The sequence below is a fragment of the Prionailurus viverrinus genome, chromosome C1 (assembly GCF_022837055.1).
Source record: "Prionailurus viverrinus isolate Anna chromosome C1, UM_Priviv_1.0, whole genome shotgun sequence".
Taxonomy (NCBI): domain Eukaryota; kingdom Metazoa; phylum Chordata; class Mammalia; order Carnivora; family Felidae; genus Prionailurus; species Prionailurus viverrinus.
In genome coordinates this window covers 169,878,232-169,898,472 of record NC_062568.1, presented here as the reverse complement: position 1 = coordinate 169,898,472, position 20,241 = coordinate 169,878,232, and the positions used below count along the sequence as shown (strand labels likewise).

General features: G+C 42.8%; 1 protein-coding gene across 3 annotated transcripts in view; it reads right to left on the bottom strand.

The window, feature by feature from the left end:
* USP24 (ubiquitin specific peptidase 24) overlaps positions 1-20,241 on the bottom strand; it is a 142,571-nt gene that overhangs the window by 85,779 nt on the left and 36,551 nt on the right. For all 3 annotated transcript variants that reach the window (XM_047869446.1, XM_047869447.1, XM_047869448.1), the window contains exons 6-16: positions 15,012-15,047; positions 14,608-14,673; positions 10,402-10,467; positions 7,866-7,940; positions 7,133-7,291; positions 6,324-6,438; positions 6,013-6,116; positions 3,805-3,912; positions 3,524-3,619; positions 3,272-3,433; positions 3,026-3,073 (exon numbers count right to left, since the gene is read on the bottom strand). In XM_047869446.1, the coding sequence (XP_047725402.1) occupies positions 3,026-3,073; positions 3,272-3,433; positions 3,524-3,619; positions 3,805-3,912; positions 6,013-6,116; positions 6,324-6,438; positions 7,133-7,291; positions 7,866-7,940; positions 10,402-10,467; positions 14,608-14,673; positions 15,012-15,047 (1,035 nt within the window). The remainder of the gene's footprint in view (positions 1-3,025; positions 3,074-3,271; positions 3,434-3,523; positions 3,620-3,804; positions 3,913-6,012; positions 6,117-6,323; positions 6,439-7,132; positions 7,292-7,865; positions 7,941-10,401; positions 10,468-14,607; positions 14,674-15,011; positions 15,048-20,241) is intronic.

Genomic DNA, 20,241 nt, shown 5'->3' with positions numbered 1-20,241 from the left:
AGAGACTACGGTGAACAATTAAAATGAGCACGTTTGATAATGCCTGGTAATGGAGCTGAGATTTCGTAAGTAGGCGGTAACGGTATGTCCAAATTAGACCTCAAAATCAGATGAAGCCTTCAAGGTCAATTGGTATAGCCTGCAAACCTATGCCTAAATCCTCAGTCACTCTGGTTTAACGACTAGTCTCCTAGTGCTTCCCTCGATGAGGAGACAGTGCATTCTACCGCCGACTTCTCACGGAAAGTTCGCTGCTCTCTCATATTGAAACAGGCCTCCCGCAACTTCTTGGGAGACATAAAAAGTCGGTGGGATCAAACTTCTCTATCACAATCTAAGTCTCTGAAGAACACTTTCATATTCTTTCTTGAATTCTCTTCTCAAAGCTGAACATCCCCCCTTTCTCATCTGTCTTCTTTTTCCAGACCTAGCCATTTACCGTAGATTCAAAGCACACATTTTTGCATGGGAGGACGTTTTTTAAAAAAGTATTTCCTCCTGTGTTAACCACATCACTGTGAGGCTGTACTGAGGACATCTTGCTACTTTTGCTTTGAATTACGTGCTTTGGCAAGTAGAGGCCACTCCACTCTGGGTAAGTAACGATTTTAGTGTCCTCACAGGGTGAAGGGGCGGATTAAGAGGAAGGGGCGGGCATCCACCTAGAAGCTGCCAGGCACTGTGCTGGGGGGCGGGGGTGGTGCTGAAGAGAATGACTGAGGGAACACCCAAACACTGCTACTTGAGTAAAAACGACTTTTTTGGCTTAGTGATTTTTTTTTTTTTTTTTTTTGGATGCGTACATTTAAATTTTTAATTGAAGGGAAAAAAAGGAGTGAAATAAGAGGGAGAGGGTTGGGGGTAAACAGTGGAAGGTGTAAAGGAAGCAAAGGAAAGAGGACCAAGGGAGCCAAGGGTAGGTATCCTGGCAGAATCTACAGAAATAAAGTTAAGAAATAAGGGTCGGAATTTCCGAACACAACAGTGGAATCTGGGAATTTTAAAAGTGTCAAAAGCAGAGGGAAGGGGAATCAGTTGGGGGAACAGAGGTAGCTGAGGGTGGGAGGGGAGTAAGAGGTGGGTGATCTTGTCTTACCCTTTGCTTAGTTTCTGTGTAGCCTGGCAGGGAGACATAATCCCCAGTCAGCCCACCTTGCTGCCTGGCAGGAAAGGGCATAGCATAGAAAAACACCTTTAGTGGCAGGACATAACTCACCCCCCTGCCTGGAGCCAGATCCAGGGGGCTCTGATCTTCCCGCTGCCCCCCTCAGCCATGTGTATTTTCAGAGCGAATGTGCGAGAGCACTCAGTCCACTGAAAAGTGCTATGTAAACGCAAGGTATTATTTGGAATGAAATCATGGTACACGAGAATTTCTTTAACTGGGAGCAGTGGGAAATAAAAACGGAAGGGCACTCCTTTCAAGTCTCACAAAATGACTCCAAAAATCGCCACGTGACTTGAGCTTTGTTATAAAACAACAGGCATGAATGAAGTGACCGCAAAGAGGGGCAACAAAGAGGCACCGACGCTACGACTAGAAGAGCGAAGTCATGCTGAGCCACGGCGAGGAAGGAGCAGGCGGCGGGAAAGGGGTGCTGGGTTCAAAAGCCATTTCCCTGGAGGCAGGAAAAAGTCCCTTGAGCTGGGACCCTCAGATTTATAAAGAAATGTATCTGCTGCTGAGAAGACAAGACTGTTTGTCTACAGATACCTTTTCGTCTTGCTATTACTACTGCTAGGGAAGGGTCTAAACTCCTTACACAACTAACTCACTCTGGATGAGGGTCAACCGCAAAGACAGGGACTGCAACAAAGTATCTGAATCGCTAAACTGAGAGAACTGGAAAAATTCACACTGTATCTGAGAGCGAGAGCAATGTTGTTGAATTAAAGGAACAATTCCTTACAACCTGAGCATCATCAGCTCCAGTTTGTGAGTGACTTTTTGAAAATCTCTAAGGCTAGGTTATATGTAGAAAATTCACCTGATCACATTTCGGCATCACAAATCTAAAACACAAAGTTCTTACGTGTCCCTAACTAAACTTTATGACCAAATATAACTTAATAAAAGCTCACTGAATCACCACGGCCTCTTAACAAGAGCTAAGAGTCTCTGAATATACCAATGAAAATTAGCAGCATTCAAGAACCTTTAAAGAAACACTTATTAATGAAAGCCAAGAAAAATGTTTAGCCAATGAAATTACGAAGCCACATTCACCAAAACCTTTTTTTATGTTACAATAAAACGAAATCCCTCCTGTTATGAGGCTTTCCATTTGGTCTGGGCAACCCAAGGGCCTCGGCTAGAGGAGGGCACTGCTTTGGCGGGGCGGGGCGGTGGCGGCGGGGGGGGGGGGGTTCCTGCCGCAACAGGGGAGGTCGTTCCAATGAGCCGCCCCAAGATCAGCCCTCCGGAGCACAGACGGGCTGTCTAAGCACTGCAGGGACAGGAGAGCTACGGTCATCGCTGCTTACTCTGCTAACCATGCTTTTAAAGGGCAGCCCCTAGGTGCCCAGCAGGCTGGAGGGCAGAGCCCCGAGGCAAAGGGCTCCCAGAGCAGTGGCCCCATTGGCTCTCACCGCCTACGCCCGCCTCCTAGTATTGGGTCCTAGCAGCAAGACTCACCAAGGAATGACTTTATGAACACCTCTAGACTAGGCACCTGAAAAACAACTACGTGCCAGCACTGAATGAACCTCCTTCTTCCCTTCTCTTTCTTACTCCACGAACAGTGCTCCACTTCTCCCTCATGGCAGAAAAATGGGCATGGTATTTATGCAGAATCCATTGGACTCACTAAAACGGTGCACACTTCGCATTTAGTTTACAAAAGAAGAAACTAAGTTAAAGGTCTTACAATTTTATGAAAATAATAAAACTACCCTGTGCATGTGACCTTGGATTTGTGAATAGACGGCAGTTTCCGAGCATTACTCAAAGAAACACCAAAACACTTATTAAAAGAAATTATTAAATTAGTATACCTTTTGGGCGGTTCCATGTGAAAAGTCTTACCTTGAATCCGTCCTTCTTGTTTTTTTCCAAACCTGACCACTCTCCGGGCTGAAATGAATTTTAAGAGAAATGTAAGTGACTTGGTAAAAGCAGTACCTACAATTTCCAAATCTCGGACTCTAAGGTGAGAGTTTTCAGGTCGCACATTTGATTTACATAATAGGCTAAGAAAATCATTGGGTCCTAATTACTCAGACAATGCTATTGATGCTCTGACAACAAAAGGAGGTCGAAGGTAAGACCAACCCTTTTAATATCTTCTATGCACTTAATGATGTAGCTTCTCTTGATTGCTTCCTTCACCGCGTATGCGTCACTCAGGATCGTCAGGTGCTCCTCCAGGGCTTGCTGGATAAGGCTACTGGGCAGGGTCGGAAGATGGGCCAGTTCCCAGAGTACATCTAACACCTACAATAACACCACACAAGATGAGCCCACACATGCACGAACAACCGCATAAAGTATGTGGAGCTGGAAAGATTAATTTCATCCTCCTGCCTTTCCAGACGTGGTCTCAAAGCGAGCTTCCCGGCCTATTCGTCCAATCAGGCTCAACAGCTTCTGTCTTACTCTATCGCTTTCCGTCTCCCAGCTCTGCGGAAGGGAAAAGGCAAGACAATCCAATTGTATCAAACCGGCAAAATACGCAGAAAGTTTACACCTGAGCTAGAAAGGTTCGCTAAAGCAAGAAGAGTGTATGTTTAGATGCTTCCAGCTTAGAGAGGGAAGCTTCTTTTAGAAAAAACTTAAAAAGCTAGCACGTTTGACTGGACACGTACCTTCTGAATGAGAACAAACAAATGATTAAGCTGATCTGAATTAAATTTGACAGCTGCTGCAGCAATAATAGTATGGATGTTCTCGATCACAGTAGATGATTGTCCCGACTGGAAAAGGAAACATGGGGGGCAAGTTAAGTCCTGGAACTTGGAAAAAACCTCAGCCTCCCATCCCCCCCCCCCACCCATTCCCCCCTCCTGCAACTGACAGAAGAGGAAAGCAAAGCAGCAATAAAGATAAAGTGATTCCAGTTTCATTGGCATTCCCTTGCAAGAGAATACTGGCAAAACTAAAGGAAGCGACCCTTGTTAATGGCCATCGGTTGGCCTTGGTTAAATTCCTAGCAGTATTAAATCTTTCAAAAGATGACAGTTAAGTGCTCAATCTGACATATTCACTTCAACGGGAGTGCAAAGTATTTTCGACTGGCAAATAAAGATTCAAATTGATTTCAGGACTTTGCATTCACTTCCAGCTGAGGGGAGTCTCCACCTCCTTTTCTATTTTGCTCATAGATACATTGTAACTTCAATGAATAGCTATTTATTCCTTGGGCAGTAAGTTTCTGCTTCAGAGATGTAGGTCCTGTGGCTGTCCTTATGGTTGAAACTCACTTTATGACCTCAGCCATGACTCCATGATGCCTCACTGCTCACCATGTGGAGGACTTGAAAGGCAGGGACTTTTTTAGAGTCAATTCCACAAGAATTTTCCAGTATGTGCCATATACAAACATTCACCGCATGCAGTAGGGATATACATTGTATCCATCATGATCTCTAATCTTTGGCCTTATGTGGACTCACAACTTACACTCACGACATTCTGTGAGGGTATTCAATCAACGAAAGCGGACAGGGGAAGTAAGATCTGTAGGACCCAGGATGGTTTTCTGTCAGTCCTGTACCTGCCAATCATATTTCCTCTACTAGCTATGCTCCCGCTAGGTCCTGCCCAGGGGAGGCACTGCGGGGAGATGAGAAGGCAGGGGGAAGAAAGAGGCACTGCTCTGTGCTCAGGGACTGGACGCAGGTGCTGGCCCTGGTGGCAGCACGGGCTTCCAGGAGCCCTGCTGGGGGTGCCAGGCTCATGGGCAATCCCGGCATTTGCAGCGAAAGCATCTCCAAAAGCAGATTCCTTTCCTTGCACTTTGTATGCCCTTTCCCCACTCCGCTCCCCCAGCATTCCTGCTTCTCTCTTTTGCTCTCCCCCCCTAGCAACACCTTTGTCAACAACCCCCAGTATCCAGTTCCCTCTGAGACACCTAGCGAGGCTTCTGTTTCCTGACCAGGTTCTGACTGATACGGTGTCTAAGAGGGTACAGTCGAGGTGAGCCCCGGGCCTCTTTCTGGCTGGGCAACTAGATGAAGGCTAACACCATTACTGAAACAGACCGAAAAAGGACTAGGTACTGACATACTGGATTTGAGATGCCTACAAGATGGCATGCATGAAGGCACAAGAGTTATATATACATTTACATACACTGCACTGGAGGGCCAAGAAGAGGTATGGATTAGGGACAGAATTCTGGGAGTCAGCAGCATCCCAAAGCAGTCAAAGCCACAGGAGTGGAGGAAACTGCCTAATGGAAGATTATACACTGAGGAAAGGGCCAAGGACTAAGGCTTGAAAGAAACTGACATGTACAAAGTAGAAGAAAGTTAGTAAAGGAGACTTGCAGAGGGTGCCAGAAAAGTGGGAGGAAAATGAGTCAAATGGATATTAACAGAGCGAAGGAAAAAGAAAATGAAGGGTGTGGCTGATTCTGTCACAGCTGCTGAGGGTCCTGGTAAGCTGAGGTCTGTAAACTCAGTGTTACTTTCATCCTCATTTAACAGAACTGAACAGGAAACACCTCTCCATGAACATAGATAAGCAAACGCAGTGAAAAGAACAGGACACTGACAGACAAAAGACATGTAATTCCTAACTGCTGTGTGGCCTGTGGTAAAGCTTTTCATTTTTTCCAATCTGAGACATGAGAAGACTAGACTAGCTGGGTAGTTTTACATCTTCTGGGTAGTGCGATCCTTTTGCACATATGCAATCTTAGCAGAAGCCCTGAACTGCAAAACAGATTGGAGCAGCTCCGCTCTGACTAAAGCAGGATACAAGATCCATTTCCCTGCTTGTTCACCACTCTCCTTCCCTCTCCTTCTGACAGAAATGTCAGAAAAAGGCAAAAATAATTCTGATCAACTTACCTGTATCTTCCAAATTTTAGTAAGTTCATCTAAAGACAATTTACTGCCCAAGAGTTCAATAATCCCCTTTATACGATCACAGTACTGTGCTTGGTCTATGTTGCCTAAGGGAAGAAACACCCAAGAGGCAGACAGATTCAGTGAACATTGACTTTCTAAATACGATTCTATTAATTCAAAGCAATATTAACTCGCTACCAGATTTAAAGGCTAATACAGTCAAAACAACATTTTCACACCTTTCTTTGATATAAAAATACATCACTTACAACTACGTGTTAAGAAATATAGGTTTTTAAAAAGCAACTTACCTTCCAGTGCAATGGACAGAACTGAGTTTTCAACCAGCCAATCTAACAATCTGTCTGTATCTATAGCATTCTTCACAGATTTGGATAAAGTGCTATCTTCTATTAGTTTGGTTACCTAAGAAGACAGGATTATTGTGACAGAATCCAGCACAAATATGCACAATCAAAATCTTCATATATATGTATACATACCCTGTGACTTTTACAGTGTTGCAATGTGGTCTGATAATTAGCCAAAATGTATCAAAGGCCAGTTACTGTAATAAGTTAACAGACTACTTATTCCTGATGTCTCTTTAAAAGGAGCCGGGGCACCTGGCTGGCTCAGTCAGTTGAGCATCTGACTTCAGCTCAGGTCATGATCTCGTAGTTCATGAGTTCGAGCCCCACATGGGGCTCTGTGCTGACAGCTCAGAGCCTGGAGCCTGCTTTGAATTGTGTCTCTCTCTCTCTCTCTCTCTGCCCTTCCCCCACTCGTGCTCTCTCTCTCTCTCAAAAATAAATAAAAATATTAAAAAAAAAATAATGTGGAGCCAACAAGGGCACTCTCTGGGCAATTTCACAAAAACACTAAATATTTCCAAATATTTCAGAGAATGAATTTTGAATGTAACACATGTAGAAAGATCGCGTTAACAATGACGAACACAGATACGATTTTATATATAATCACTGTTACCTCTTTTTTGTATGATTACAAGAAATTATTCTGCTTCATTTCTCAACATTCTGATATTAATGACCGCAAGTTCTGGCAGAACTTAAAGCGTCTGTGCTTTAAGTCTTCTACAAACAAATACAAAACTTACTTCTTTGAGGGAATTCATTTTAGCGCTAAAATGTGGCGACTTCAGCATGCGCAGTAGGATGTCTAATCGAAGGTCATCCACCACGGTCACCAAATCCGGCTGGAAGCGCATGCAGAGTAACTTGATGGCAGACAAGAGCTCGGGGATGCTAACCAATCTCTTTTATTCAAAGCACACACAGAAAAGGAGCCATGAGAACGTTTTGCTCCCAATTCAGACACGGGAGTACGGGACATCTTCAACAGCAATGGTTGGTGGTATCCCATACTCCATATGGTCAATTAACTAGTTTGCTTCTAAACAAAAGTTAGCACACAGGTGAGCAAAGGGACGGATCCTGCGAGAATTTCAAGGTCAACAACATGAAGACTGTTAAATGCTAAAATTACTTTAAACAACTTTGGACAAGCTTGTAGTACTGAATTATTTAAAAGCTTCGTCAATGCTATACCTATTAGAATACTCTCTAAATCAACACGTTAGTAAAATTCTGAATGGTATCACTTGCTGAGAACCCTATAATCACTCTATTGATTTAATGCCAACCTGGTGCTTCAGAATACTGATGCTTTACAAAAAGCGTTTCTTGCTTAGAAAATGTAAAATGAACTTGATGTGAGTTGTATATGACCAGAACCCAAAGAACCATGGCGTGTGAACCCTGCCCCGAGTCCTGGCTGTGCTTTGAGGACTAACAGGCTCTGGGGCCCACCTGTCTGGAGACGGGATTTACCTTATCTTTGAGGTCCTTTTCCTCCACGCTCCGTACATCCTGGATCGCAGTAAGGATGACTGGGTCTAGCATCGGCTGCAGAAAAGATGTGCTGCGGTTAATAAAGACTCCGGATTCTGCCCCAGAACTAGAGAGCAGACACTTCTTCATTCACACTTCACAAAGGACAGAGTGCAACGGAAGGATCTCAATTCTAGTGCCAAGAGCCCCATAGCTAGCTAGCTCCTACCATCCCAAGTAGGCCGTACCCGACTCCATGCCCCAGCTCCTTTAATACCACATGGGTGCAAGCCCTGTCATCACCATCTCAGAAGGGTCCTTTCAAAGAGCAACCAAAGACACATAAACTAACTTTTAAAACATGAAGCATGAGTAGGTATTATTTCTGTAATAAAGTAAATATTTGGTGTTTGATTTTAACAAGTGCATATAAGCACAGACCACGAAAAAAAAAAATGCCGTGATATGCACTATTTTTGTGTGCTGATATAAATGAGGCCTACAGACGAGACTCCTACAACACATCGCTCCGGGATGGTAGCATAATCAGATAACTAACTCTAAATATTACATGAGGAGGAGGAAAATACTAGCTAGGTCTAAATGCTCACTTCCAACTAAGTAAAATAATTTTTAAAAACTTCTCTGGTGACAAGAGAAGATAGACAGCATATGGCTGTCAAAGCCAAGAAGACATTAGCAAAGAATTAAAATGACACCAGGCGATTATCCAACTGGGAGTTCTTCCTCTACGCTTGTGTCCCCTGTCCGGGGAAGACTGGGGGCTGCTAGGGTAGGAGGCAAGCAGTGCTGTTCTCGTCAGTGGCACCCCCCGGCTCACTTCTCACTGCAGCTCAAAGGGCATGATCACCATTTTACAGACAAGAAGGCCAAAACACAGATGTTACATATGTCTTCCAAAGCATACAAGGGGCAAGTGGTAGAGACCGTTGTTAATTTGCATCAGGTAATCCGGATGTGAACATGGTATGAGAATAAATTCAGAGCACGAATATATTGCTGAGTAAATCGAAGGTTGGCTAATTTGAAGCAATTAAATATGCTTTGGTTGGAAATTCAATACTTTTTACTCTTTTTGAAGTCTACTGTGCTTATTTATCTAAAACTTAGAATTTCTTTGTTAATTTTTTTTAGTCTTTATTCATTTTTGAGAGAGAGACAGAGAGAGACAGAGAACAAGGGAGGGAGGGAGGGGCAGAGAGAGAGAGGGAGACACAGAATCCGAAGCAGGCTCCAGGCTCTGAGCTGTCAGCACAGAGCCTGACGTAAGGCTTGAACCCATGAACCGTGAGATCATGACCTGACTCAAGGCTGGAGGCTTAACCAACTGAGCCACCCAGGCATCTCTAAAACTTAGAATTTCTAAAGAATTTAATATTAATTAAAAGCTAGAACTTTTATGCTAAATCTCTTTCCACAAGGCAATGCATGGGTAGAGAGCATTTAAAAATCCAATCCTGGCTCTGATGATTAAAAAGCCAATTATTAAATTATTAGTATTTATTATTAAATTATTAAAAAGTCAAATAATTTTGCCTCTTATATCTTAGTGTTTCAACTATAAAATTAATGATTATATGTTTAATACGGTGAAAGAACATAAAATGTTTCTAATGAGCTTAATATCCAGAATGAAGAAATACATAAATAGCCCACCATCTGATTGCATGTAAAAATTTTGCAGGATTACTCTGACATTTAAAGAAAGCATTTAACACTTAGAAATGGTAGAAATTTCCTGAAACCTACTAAAAAAATCGTATCTCCCTTGTTAAAATGAGATATTAGCAAGAAGGAACAGTGCATACAAAAACACTGCTCCCAAAGGACTCTATGCTTTCAAAGCCATTTATAGTGATTTTAAAAAAATCTCTGGGAAAGTTACAGGTTTCACAGACCTATTTACAAAGAAAATAAAAAATGAAGGTATTTCAAAGTGACACTTTATTCAGTAAAACCTGTCAACTGAGATGGAAAGGAAACAAGAAAGTATAATAGGCCTTAAGCACTAGAAAACGAACGTGCACAGCTCTGACTGTTTGATGGTCTGTTGACTTACAACCTGCAGGGATGGGAGATCACACAAGATGTGCTGTTAAGCTGTTATTCAGCAGTGACTTAGCTAGCAAGGAAGCCCAGTGGGTTGTTCAACACTGATCTCATTTAATACATAATGGCACTGAATCCTTAAACAATCCTGGGAAGGGGGTTGGGATATATGTGGCCTATTTTACAGATAAGGAAACAAAAACACATGTAATCATATATAAATTCTATTTGATAAAATGATAAACTGAAAAGGTAACTCATCTTTTTAAATATTAGAAGTCTCCTCTACCTTGAATTATTAACCATTTTTTCGTTATTTTCTGAGAGTATTTTTATTAGAAAAATAGCTAATCTGAACAAAGAAAAGAAATAGGGCACAATTCTGACCAACCGATAAAAAGGTAATTATTACTGTCTGTATGCGTTAGGTCACCTTCTGAAGCAAATGTAAAGTGGCCTGTCTTACCTGAACCACCGAGGAATTGAGGTACTCCGCACACACCCCCAAGGGCTGCACCAAAGCTGAGACCGCCTGAAAACAAGGACAGTGAAGGTCAGACATCAGTGTGAGAGGGTGTTTTTCCTTTCAGCATTAAACACGTCCCTTTCAGGGACAATCTGAAATGGTGACTAGATCAAGTGCCGAATGAATGACCAGACAAACCGCACCCCCCAGATGGGAAGAACTGGTAACAAGACGTCAATCCATTTACATTGTTACAAAAATTTAATAGAACTTAAATCGTAATAATGCCAATACAACTTCTTTGGAGGACTGGATGAAAGACTTTTAAAACTTATATTGTAGAATACTAACAGTTTTTATTTGAAAGAGAAGGGGATAGTAGGCGAAGGAGTGAAACGTGCCTTCGACAAACCACCGAAGTCTCCCGTGGAGGAAATTATACAACTTTACTGAAACGCGTAAGGGAAGGCCCAGACAAACAAGCAGATGCCATGTTCCCGAACGGAAAGAACCAGCACTGCAATTCTCCACACAGGGACCTATACGTTTAACACAATTCCAGACACAATCTCCGGGGGATTTCTGCAGCACAACCTGGCATGTTGATTATAGTCAAAGGGCAGAAATACGAGAACGATCAAGGAGACCTGGGAGAAGAAGGACGTGGGGCAGACTGGTACCACCAGGAAGGAAAGCTGTGCAGCAACAGTACAGAAATGGGCAAAGAACGCACGAACAAACCAACGGAAGGAACACGCCCGCGTACACGTGGGGCTGTGACGTGTGACTGAGCCAATACGTCGAAATAGGAGAGAAATCAGGGATTAGTCATTAGAGGATCTGATGACAATCAGTTACCTATTTGGAAGAAAATTAAACTGGATCTCTATCTTATGTAATATATAAAAATAAATTCTAAATGAATTCAAGAACCAAGTACAAAAAATAAAACTGTAAAAGTATAAAATAAAACAGGTATTTTTATAACTTTGAGATGGGAGAATATTCCCTAAGCAAGTTAGAAAACTCTTAAAGCCATTAAAGAAAAAATGGGGAACTTTTATAAAATGTGGACGCTTCTGTAAGCAAAAGACACTATCGATAAAAATAAAGAGAAGCAAAAGACTGGGAGAAAAAATTTACAGATACATAAAATGGGCATGGCATTGATACGCTGAACATAAAAAGAATTCCTGAAAGTTAACAAGAAAAACCCAAAGAAACCTAAATAACGATGTCAATTTATAGAAGAAATGTAAACAGCCAATAATCCCATGATGAGATGCTCAAATTCACAGGAAATGAGAGAATTGCAAATTAAATAACAAAATACTATTTTTGTCCATTATAATGAAAAAATTAAAGATGGAAAATATTCGGTACTAGCGAGAGAAATAGGAAACGAGTTTATGGGAGTACAGACTGGTCCAAATAAATCTCTTTTTTGGAAAGAGATTTATTACTATGAATTATATTAAAAATCACATTTTCTAGGAATTTGTCCTTCAGAAATGGTACCATATGCACACAAAGACAAATTTACATATTTACATGGTGCCCATGAATAAATGACAGCATCATGGTACAACAGTTGCAGGAACACATTACAGCCATTAAAATCAAGGACAGCACGGATCTGGAAAGATGTCCGTGATATAACGTTAAATGAAAATATGCTACTACATATAGCTTGATTACAATTCAGCCTTAAAGACAGAGAAAGCAGGAAAGAACGTGCACAGGTATATTCCACATAAATTTAGGCAAAAGTCAGAAATGCTATGAGTCAAATGGGTAGCTACTACCTAGGAAGAAGGTAGAGGTGTGGGGGCTTGGGGGAATGGAGGACAGGCACCTTCCATTCCTTACTTTGTACAGGTAATTAAAAAAAAAATTTTTAACGCTTATTTATTTTTGAGAGAGAAAAAGTGAGAGCAAGCGGGGGAAGCGGCAGAGAGAGAGGGAGACAAAGAATCTGAAGCAGGCTCCCGGCTCCGAGCTGTGAGCAGAGCCTGATGTGGGGCTTGAACTCATGAACCGTGAGATCATGACCTGAGGTAAAGTCGGATGCACAACCAACTGAGCCACTCGGGGGTCCCTGTACAGGTATTTTTAACTGATCAATTGTGAATGTTGCTTTTTCACAGTATTTTTCAAACTCAAAAATATATAAATATAAATGTAAATGTAAAATGCATGCATTTACTTGTACTCAGTGGCCTATATTTATTCTAGGACACAGTCACCTTAACTGCTCAGGAAGCAGGCATTTATTGTGAAATTTTAATCCTTGTTTGATAAAATCAGAGTCAATCTTTGGAATCTCTTTCTCCTATGTCTGAATTTCATCATCATCTCAAATACAACTAAGCAATATAATTCTCTACCAACTGCAGCAAACAACACGGTTGTTTGAAAAATGGTCTGACCTAAGGGAAAAATCTTGGAGGAATCTTTAACCTCAAGATATTTAATAATAATGAGGGTAAGTCCAGATTCCTATGTATCTACCTTTAAGCCAATTTTCTTCCAAGTAGGGTAGAAACTCGGACTGCTCTGTATTTTTTTTAAAATACATTAACTCTGCCAGAAATTAGTATTTTAACATTTTAAAAATATGAAGCAATTTCTTTTTTTAAAAAGTTTATTTATTTTGAGAGAGAGAGAAAAAAAGAGAGAGCATGCATGCACACGGTGAGGAGAGGCAGAGAGAGAAAATCTCATGCAGGCTCTGCACTGTTAGCATGTAGCCTGACACATGGCTCGAACCCACAAACGGTGAGAATGTGACCTCAGCCAAAATCAAGAGTCAGATGATTGACTGAGCCACTCAGGCACCTGGAAGCTAATCTCTAATATGACCAATGACCTATACAGCCAGTTTTTGAGAAATAAGTAAATTGGATAAAACCCTGTATCTGAAAAGGTTTTTGGTTTTAAATGGTTTTGCTTTTTTTAAAAAAAAAATTTTATGTTTATTCATTTCTGAAAGACAGAGAGCACAAGCAGGGGTGGGGCGGAGAGAGAGGGGGACACAGAATCTGAAGCAGGCTCCAGGCTCTGAGCTGTCAGCACAGAGCCCGACACGGGACTCCAGCTCACGGACTGTGAGATCATGACCTGACCCGAAGTCGGATGCGCCCCATAAACGGTTTTGCTTCTTAAATCATTACCCATTATTTTCCAGATCAGTAGTCACTTCTAACATGCTTGGTCCACTCAATGGGGATCAAAATGACGGCCAAACAGCCTAGTTAACATTCAGGGAAGGGAGAAGACACTCCCTGGTCAGTGTCAGCAGAAGGCTTGGCAGACACTTAATCTTTCAGGATAAACAGTGGGTGGCAAGAAAGGGTCAGTTTATTACCAAGCATACCATCAGACTCTCTCCTGGATGTTACTTCCCTCGCCCAAAGACGGACCAAGCAAGTTAGCTGATTAGTCGCGGTTCCGCAGGAGCAAGCGCTGCTCTAAGCACAATCCTACGTCACTCAGGGGCAACGGATGACTCTACCCCATCACCTTCTGTTCTCAGTACATCACGGTAGCTAGCACAGTGTCCTACATGTGGCCAAGTACATAACGAGCAGTTAAGTGAACAGTCAACCAGAAGACAGAATAAAATGCTCCTAGTTACAAACAAGTCAGCCCTCTGTGAAAAATAAAAGATTAAGTTATTCCCCTTACCGTAAGGTTAAATGTCTTTGAGAAAATGAAGTCCCATATAAAAAGAGGATGTACTGATTCTGAGGGAGGATTCTAAGGTCCTGTGACAGCCCTTTGTTATCTAGGAGTCCTACAATACCAAAAAACTTCCTACCAACCTTAAAATGAAATATTTTATTGTGCCTGGCACCAGGGAAGACTTTCTGATGTAACGGAGTCATAACACTGTATGTACACATATCTTTGCCACGTACAGCAACTGTCCTTAAAAAGCAAGATGATTTCACACAACCATCACAAATTAGGAGGCACCAAAAGCAAAGGGAAATGGGGGGGTGGGGGGAAGCAAATACCCTACACTGAAATTTGGTTACGATTAGGAGCAAACATTCCTTTATCAGAGCCACTGAAACCGCTCCTGCAGAGATAACTTAACACTGTAACGTTTCATTGACTGTGTCCAGACCACGTCCCCTGGGTAACATACCAGCCCGAATAAAGCGAACCTCTGCTGTGGGCACACAGACTGGTTTAACTTACCCCAAGTTCTATATCTTCCGAATGAAGCTTGGCTTGGATTGCTGCAAATCCACCTAATTCTCCAAACTGAGAAGAGAAAGGGCACAAATTAATTTTAAAATGCTGTACGTTAATAATTTAAACAAGACACAAAGGCTACCATTCTACTCTGCCAACGTGCTCTGTAATACTGATCTAGAGAAAGCCATCACAAAGAGAATTCTATTGCTCCTGCGATACACTGCAGGAGATGTGCTAAATCCTGACGCTGGTGCTCATCTGTATAAACAGCATATGAGAAAGAAGAGGAGGAACTGAAAAACATTCTTATTGTTCTTTCTAGCTGTCATTTACCTAAAATACCAAACTCTAAGCAATTTCATTAAAAGAAGGAAAATACGACTATATTAATAAAAGTTATATACCTTATTTACCAAATCCACAACCCATCCGTGAGGCTCCTATGAGAAAAGAAAATAGAAATTGAGCTGGCAATATGAGAACTTCCCCATGGGCCCACAGATGTTTTGTTTTTTTTTTTTAATTTTTGAGACAGAGAGTGACAGAGCATGAGCAGGGGAGGGCAGAGAGAGAGGGAGACACAGAATCCAAAGCAGACTCCAGGCTCTGAGCTGTCAGCACAGAGCCTGATGTGGGGCTCGAACCCACAGACTGCGAGATTATGACCTGAGCTGAAGTCGGACGCTCAACCGACTGAGCTTCCCAGGCGCCCCTACCATAGATTTCTTTTTAACCTAAGCAAAGAGTTGGGAGAAGAAAATACTAAGATTTGAAAAATATTTCAAAAGGCTTTTCTACATGTTTCTTAATGTGAGTCTCTGACATTTGTATATAATTTTAGGAGCCTGCACGTCTGTACTTGGATGCCACTGCTACAGTATGGAGCATTTCTTGCATTTCTGGGTAGCTGACGTCAGCTGTTTAAGCTCTCCAAGGTACAGGGTAACTTGAGTCAAATTCTCTAGGAAAATTACATTTTAGAAATCAAGAATTATTACTAAAGAGGAGAAAATCAGGAATAAAAAGGTTAAATTTTAGCCCCTGCTGTCCCACTAATTGGTGCCCTGGAGCAAGTGCTTTCTTTTCTCCTCTTTTCTTCCTTCCTTTCTTTTTCTAAGCATTCACTGCTCTGGGGGCTGAATAATATTTGGGGAACAGTGACTATGAAGAGATGTGGTACCTGCTTTCACGGAGCTCATATTGAAGCAGCTTCAACAGAAACAAGCAAACCAACACATACCTAACAGGATTCACACTGTGCTAAGCCCCACAAAAGGAAAAACCACAAAAAGGTCTTCAAATGAGAGACAGAAGGAGCCTCCTTTGCTCAGAGTGGTGGTCATGGAAACCCTCTCTGAAGAGGTGGTCTTCAAGCTGGATCCTACAGGATGAGACCGATTTAGCCACTCAAATAGTCCAGACAGAGAGGCCGAAATGGCAAAGGTCCTGTTTGGGGAAGGCAGTCAAGAGTAACTGAGGGGACCTCCCCCACCACCCCGCGGGGACACAGCAAGTCGGGAGGAGCGGCACAGGTAGAGCTGTGGAGACGGGCAGAGTGCAGACCATGCAGAAACTTGCAGGCTGCGACTGGAAGGAAAAAGCAACAAAAGTGCTCAAGCCAGAAGCGATGCATTTCATGCTTTACGACAACCAGTCTTGCAGTTGTGTGGAGGATGGAATGGGCCAGATAAATGAGAGTGGAGGGAGAGATAGTAGCTGGAGGACTAATGCGGTAACTAGATTAGACGGGATGGTGTCGGGGGGGGGGGGGGTAGGATGGCAGCAGTGGAGGCAGAGAGAAGGCAACTGAAGACACCTTCGAGATGAATTCAAAGGACAGGTTTATGGTTGCTTATGGGTCGTAAGAAAAGGGATAAATCGTGGCCGACTCCTATGCTTTGGCTTGAGCACCTAGGTAGATGGTGATGTGGTTTACAGAAAGGGAGAAGAAGGAAGGCTGGAGAGACAAAAGGAAGTTCCATTTCAAGCACACTAAGTTGGAGACATCTGTGTGGCGACCAAAAGGAATGGTTGGCTCGTCAAGTATGGTGTGCTCAGAGGAGAGGTTTGGGCCACAGAGATACAAACCGAAGGGCCATCAGCACAAAGACTGCATTTGCTTCCATGAGAAGGAAAGATAGTTCTTGGGGGAAAGAATAGTGAACAAAGAGAGGGCAGCTCTGGATTAAAGCTGGACAGAAAGCAAGGAATCAAGAAAGGCAAAGTGACTTAGCAGGTAGCAAGAGACTGCCAGACGAACCGATTTAGGAGAGGGACAAACTGATGGTGACCACTGCTGTGGGTGGTGTTAAGAGACGTTTCCTTGGGTTCTGGAAACTTAGAAGGTGCTGGTGCCTTACCGAGGGTGGTTTCAGTGGACCGGCAGAAAAAGAAGGCAGACTGGCACACTCTGAAGAGTTAATGGAGACTTTTGTCTAGTTGCCCTAAACACCTCTCTGACGGATGAAAACATTAAAAAAAAAATCTTTAAACACACATAGCTGAGTTGGCACAAAGTGCTCAGAGGCTGAACACAAAGAGAAAGCAGAAATCGTGTGAGGTAAGCAGACTCTGAGGCTAGTCTTCACCATGTAGGCATCTGTGGAACCCTGGTGACCTCCTGCCTCCATTTTCACAGCCCTACGGTGCCTGAGAAACAGGACCCAAAGCCAAGGTGGGGGCTGGGAGACTAAGAGGAGGTAGTCACATAAAACTGGAGCTCAAAGGGCTACAGCCTCAGGGTAAGGTGAGCTGAAAGAACTTACCTGGAGAAAGGGAGAGCAACAGGGAAGCCTGCCTACGAGCACTCTGGTACTGGATGCAGGGGAGAAAAAAAATTCTCTAAGAATCTGTGGCCACTGAACTGCCCTCACACGGCTTCACTTCTCAAATTCACGCTGATTTCACGGTCTGAAATATCGTAAGCTGAGAATTTATTCTAGAGTGGCCCCAGACTGTAGTGGTTCCAGGCACCTGGAAGAAGTAAGTAAATCCTCCTTGGAGGAAGGAACTTTCCCTCACTCCAGGCCTCAAACCATCCTCCCAGATTAAATTCCAAGAAACAGGACTTCACAGAAAAACAAACACAAACAAGTGTAATTTTTTTTTTTTCTGTGTATATACATACAGATACAAAACAAGTTAAAGTTAGCCAGAGCCAGCTGAATCAGACTTGTAGATATCAGACACAGGACAAACACACAGGAGAACGCAAATACGTGTTTAGAACATGAGATGGTAAAAAATGACAAAACAAATGAGAACCAAATAGAATTTACATAAATGAAGAAAAGTAACGAAATTGAAGACTTTTAATGAACAGGTTAAACAGCGTAACTGACACAAGCAGAAACAAAATTAGTGAACTAGAGCAGAGCTGAAAAAAATGATCACACCCTGTCAGAGCACAAGGACACAGAAAGATGGGAAACAGCAGAGGTTAAGGGACATGAGGACAGGAGGGACGGCTTAACATGTATCCAATTGAAGCTCTGAAGGAGAGACTGATTAATGGAGGAGAGGCATTATTTAAGAAGATAGTGGCTGAGAATTTTCCAAAACTGATACAAGATATTAATCCTTAGATGCAGATGCCCAATGTTTCTGATGCAAAATAATATGAATACCACAGTCAGTCACAGGAGAGTCAAACTGCCAAACATCAAAGCGAAACAGGAGATCTCCAAAAGCAGCCATGGGGGGAGAGGTGGATTTCTTACAGTGGAACAACAGTCAGATCAAACAGCAACTTGTCAACAGCAATAATCAAAGCCAGGAGACACTGACAGGGTATCTCTGATATTCTGAAAGTGTAACAGTCAATCTAGAATTTAAAACCCAGGGAAAACATTCTTTAAGGCGTGGGGGATTAACGTTAAGTTCAGGCCATCAAAAACAAAGACGTAATCACCAATGGACACTTACTAAAGGACATATTAGTAGGCAGGCAGAAGAAAAATCATCCCAGTGGAAGAGATAGAGAAGGAATAGTACACAAAGAGAGAACGCCTAAACGTGGCCAAGTCAAAACACCGTATCAAATAACAATGCTGACACCTAGTTGAGCATAAAGCAAGGCGGGAAAGGACTAAGATGCCGCAGGCCAGAGGGACTCTCGGAGACTAAGTCAATCAGGTGGGAAGCGAGCACATGAAACATTCCAAGGTCTAGGTACTGCTCAGAGGAACACAAAGATATTAATGAAATTTTGGTTTTGTTTCATTAAGTTAAAGTTTTGGATAACCAGTAAAATAAGTGGGAAAGGAGAACGTGGAATCTTCTCTGGTAAGGGTTTGGAGGAGACGGAGAACCGTGCTGAAGCTAGACAGGGATGTGGGATCAAAGGCAGAATTGTTAAAGACAGGAAATACTATGGTGCACCAGGGTGGCTCAGTTGGTTAAGCATCCAACTATTGATTTTGGCTCAGATCATGATCCCAGGGTCCTGAGATCGAGCCCTGCGTCAGGCTCTGTGCTGAGCGTGGAGCCTGCTTGGGATTCTCTCTTTCTCTCTCTCTGCCCCTCCCCTTCCCCTGCATGCATGCACGCTCTCTCGCTCTCTCGCTCTCTCTCTCCCTCACACACACACACACACACACACACACACACACACACGCACAGTCTGCATTTCTCAACTTAAAAAAAAAAAAAGATGGAAAATACTAGAGCACATTGTATACAATGGGAGTGATCCAACAGAGAGGAAAAGACTGAGGATGCCAAACAAAGGATAGAAAACCTGAGGAGGAAAATGCCTCAGAAGGCAAGAGGAAAGGGGATGAGCAAGGGCCTCTGCAGGAGAAACTCCTTTGCAATAACGGGAGGATATGAACAGACTGGACCTTTCTGGGCCCCAGATGTCACGCATGTTAAGCTGAGGGGAAGAGAATGACCTTCTGCTGGGCACTTGCTACAGGGGAGTCCCATGCTTAGTGTTTTGTATACACTTGCCCTTTAATCTTCACAACAAAGCTGAGGATCAGATTTTCATACTTCGGGAAGTAAGACTGCACGTAGCTAAAGAATGCAGACTAGAAGGCTAGATTACATGGGTTCTTCCCATGACTACTAGGTTTACAGACTTGGACAAGGACTCAACCTCTATGTGCCTCAGTTTCTCATCCATGAAACGGGGTTAAAAGTAGTACCTAACTCACAGTTTTTGTGGGGGTCAAATGCTGCAGTGTCTCCTCACTGCCCTCTGTGCTCGGCTGTCACCTCCTCCTCCCCTCTGGGGACTGCCTGGCTCTACGAGACGGGACCACTCCCTCGTGCAGGCCATATTATTACAAGTGCACCTACTGCCTACTGCCTATGGTCCTGTAATATGTTGTTTTCCCATCTCCTCCACTATGCTGTAAGCTAGGAACCACGCCTTAGCACTCTTTATAAGACGGCTGAGCTAAACCTCTGCTTCCACTAAAGCAACGGACAAGTTTTCTATCTACTATATTTACTGCTTTCCACTGTTTCTCGAAAGCCAGAGTTCAGTCAACAGATTGTTTAAATTATGTACTCTTTGTGGGTATAATGTCACCGGCACATTGTAGACCTTTAAATATAAAATGAAGATATTGGTTCTTGGCTTGAAAGAAAACAAAAGCTTTAATGCTTATTGAGCTTAAAAGAAAATGA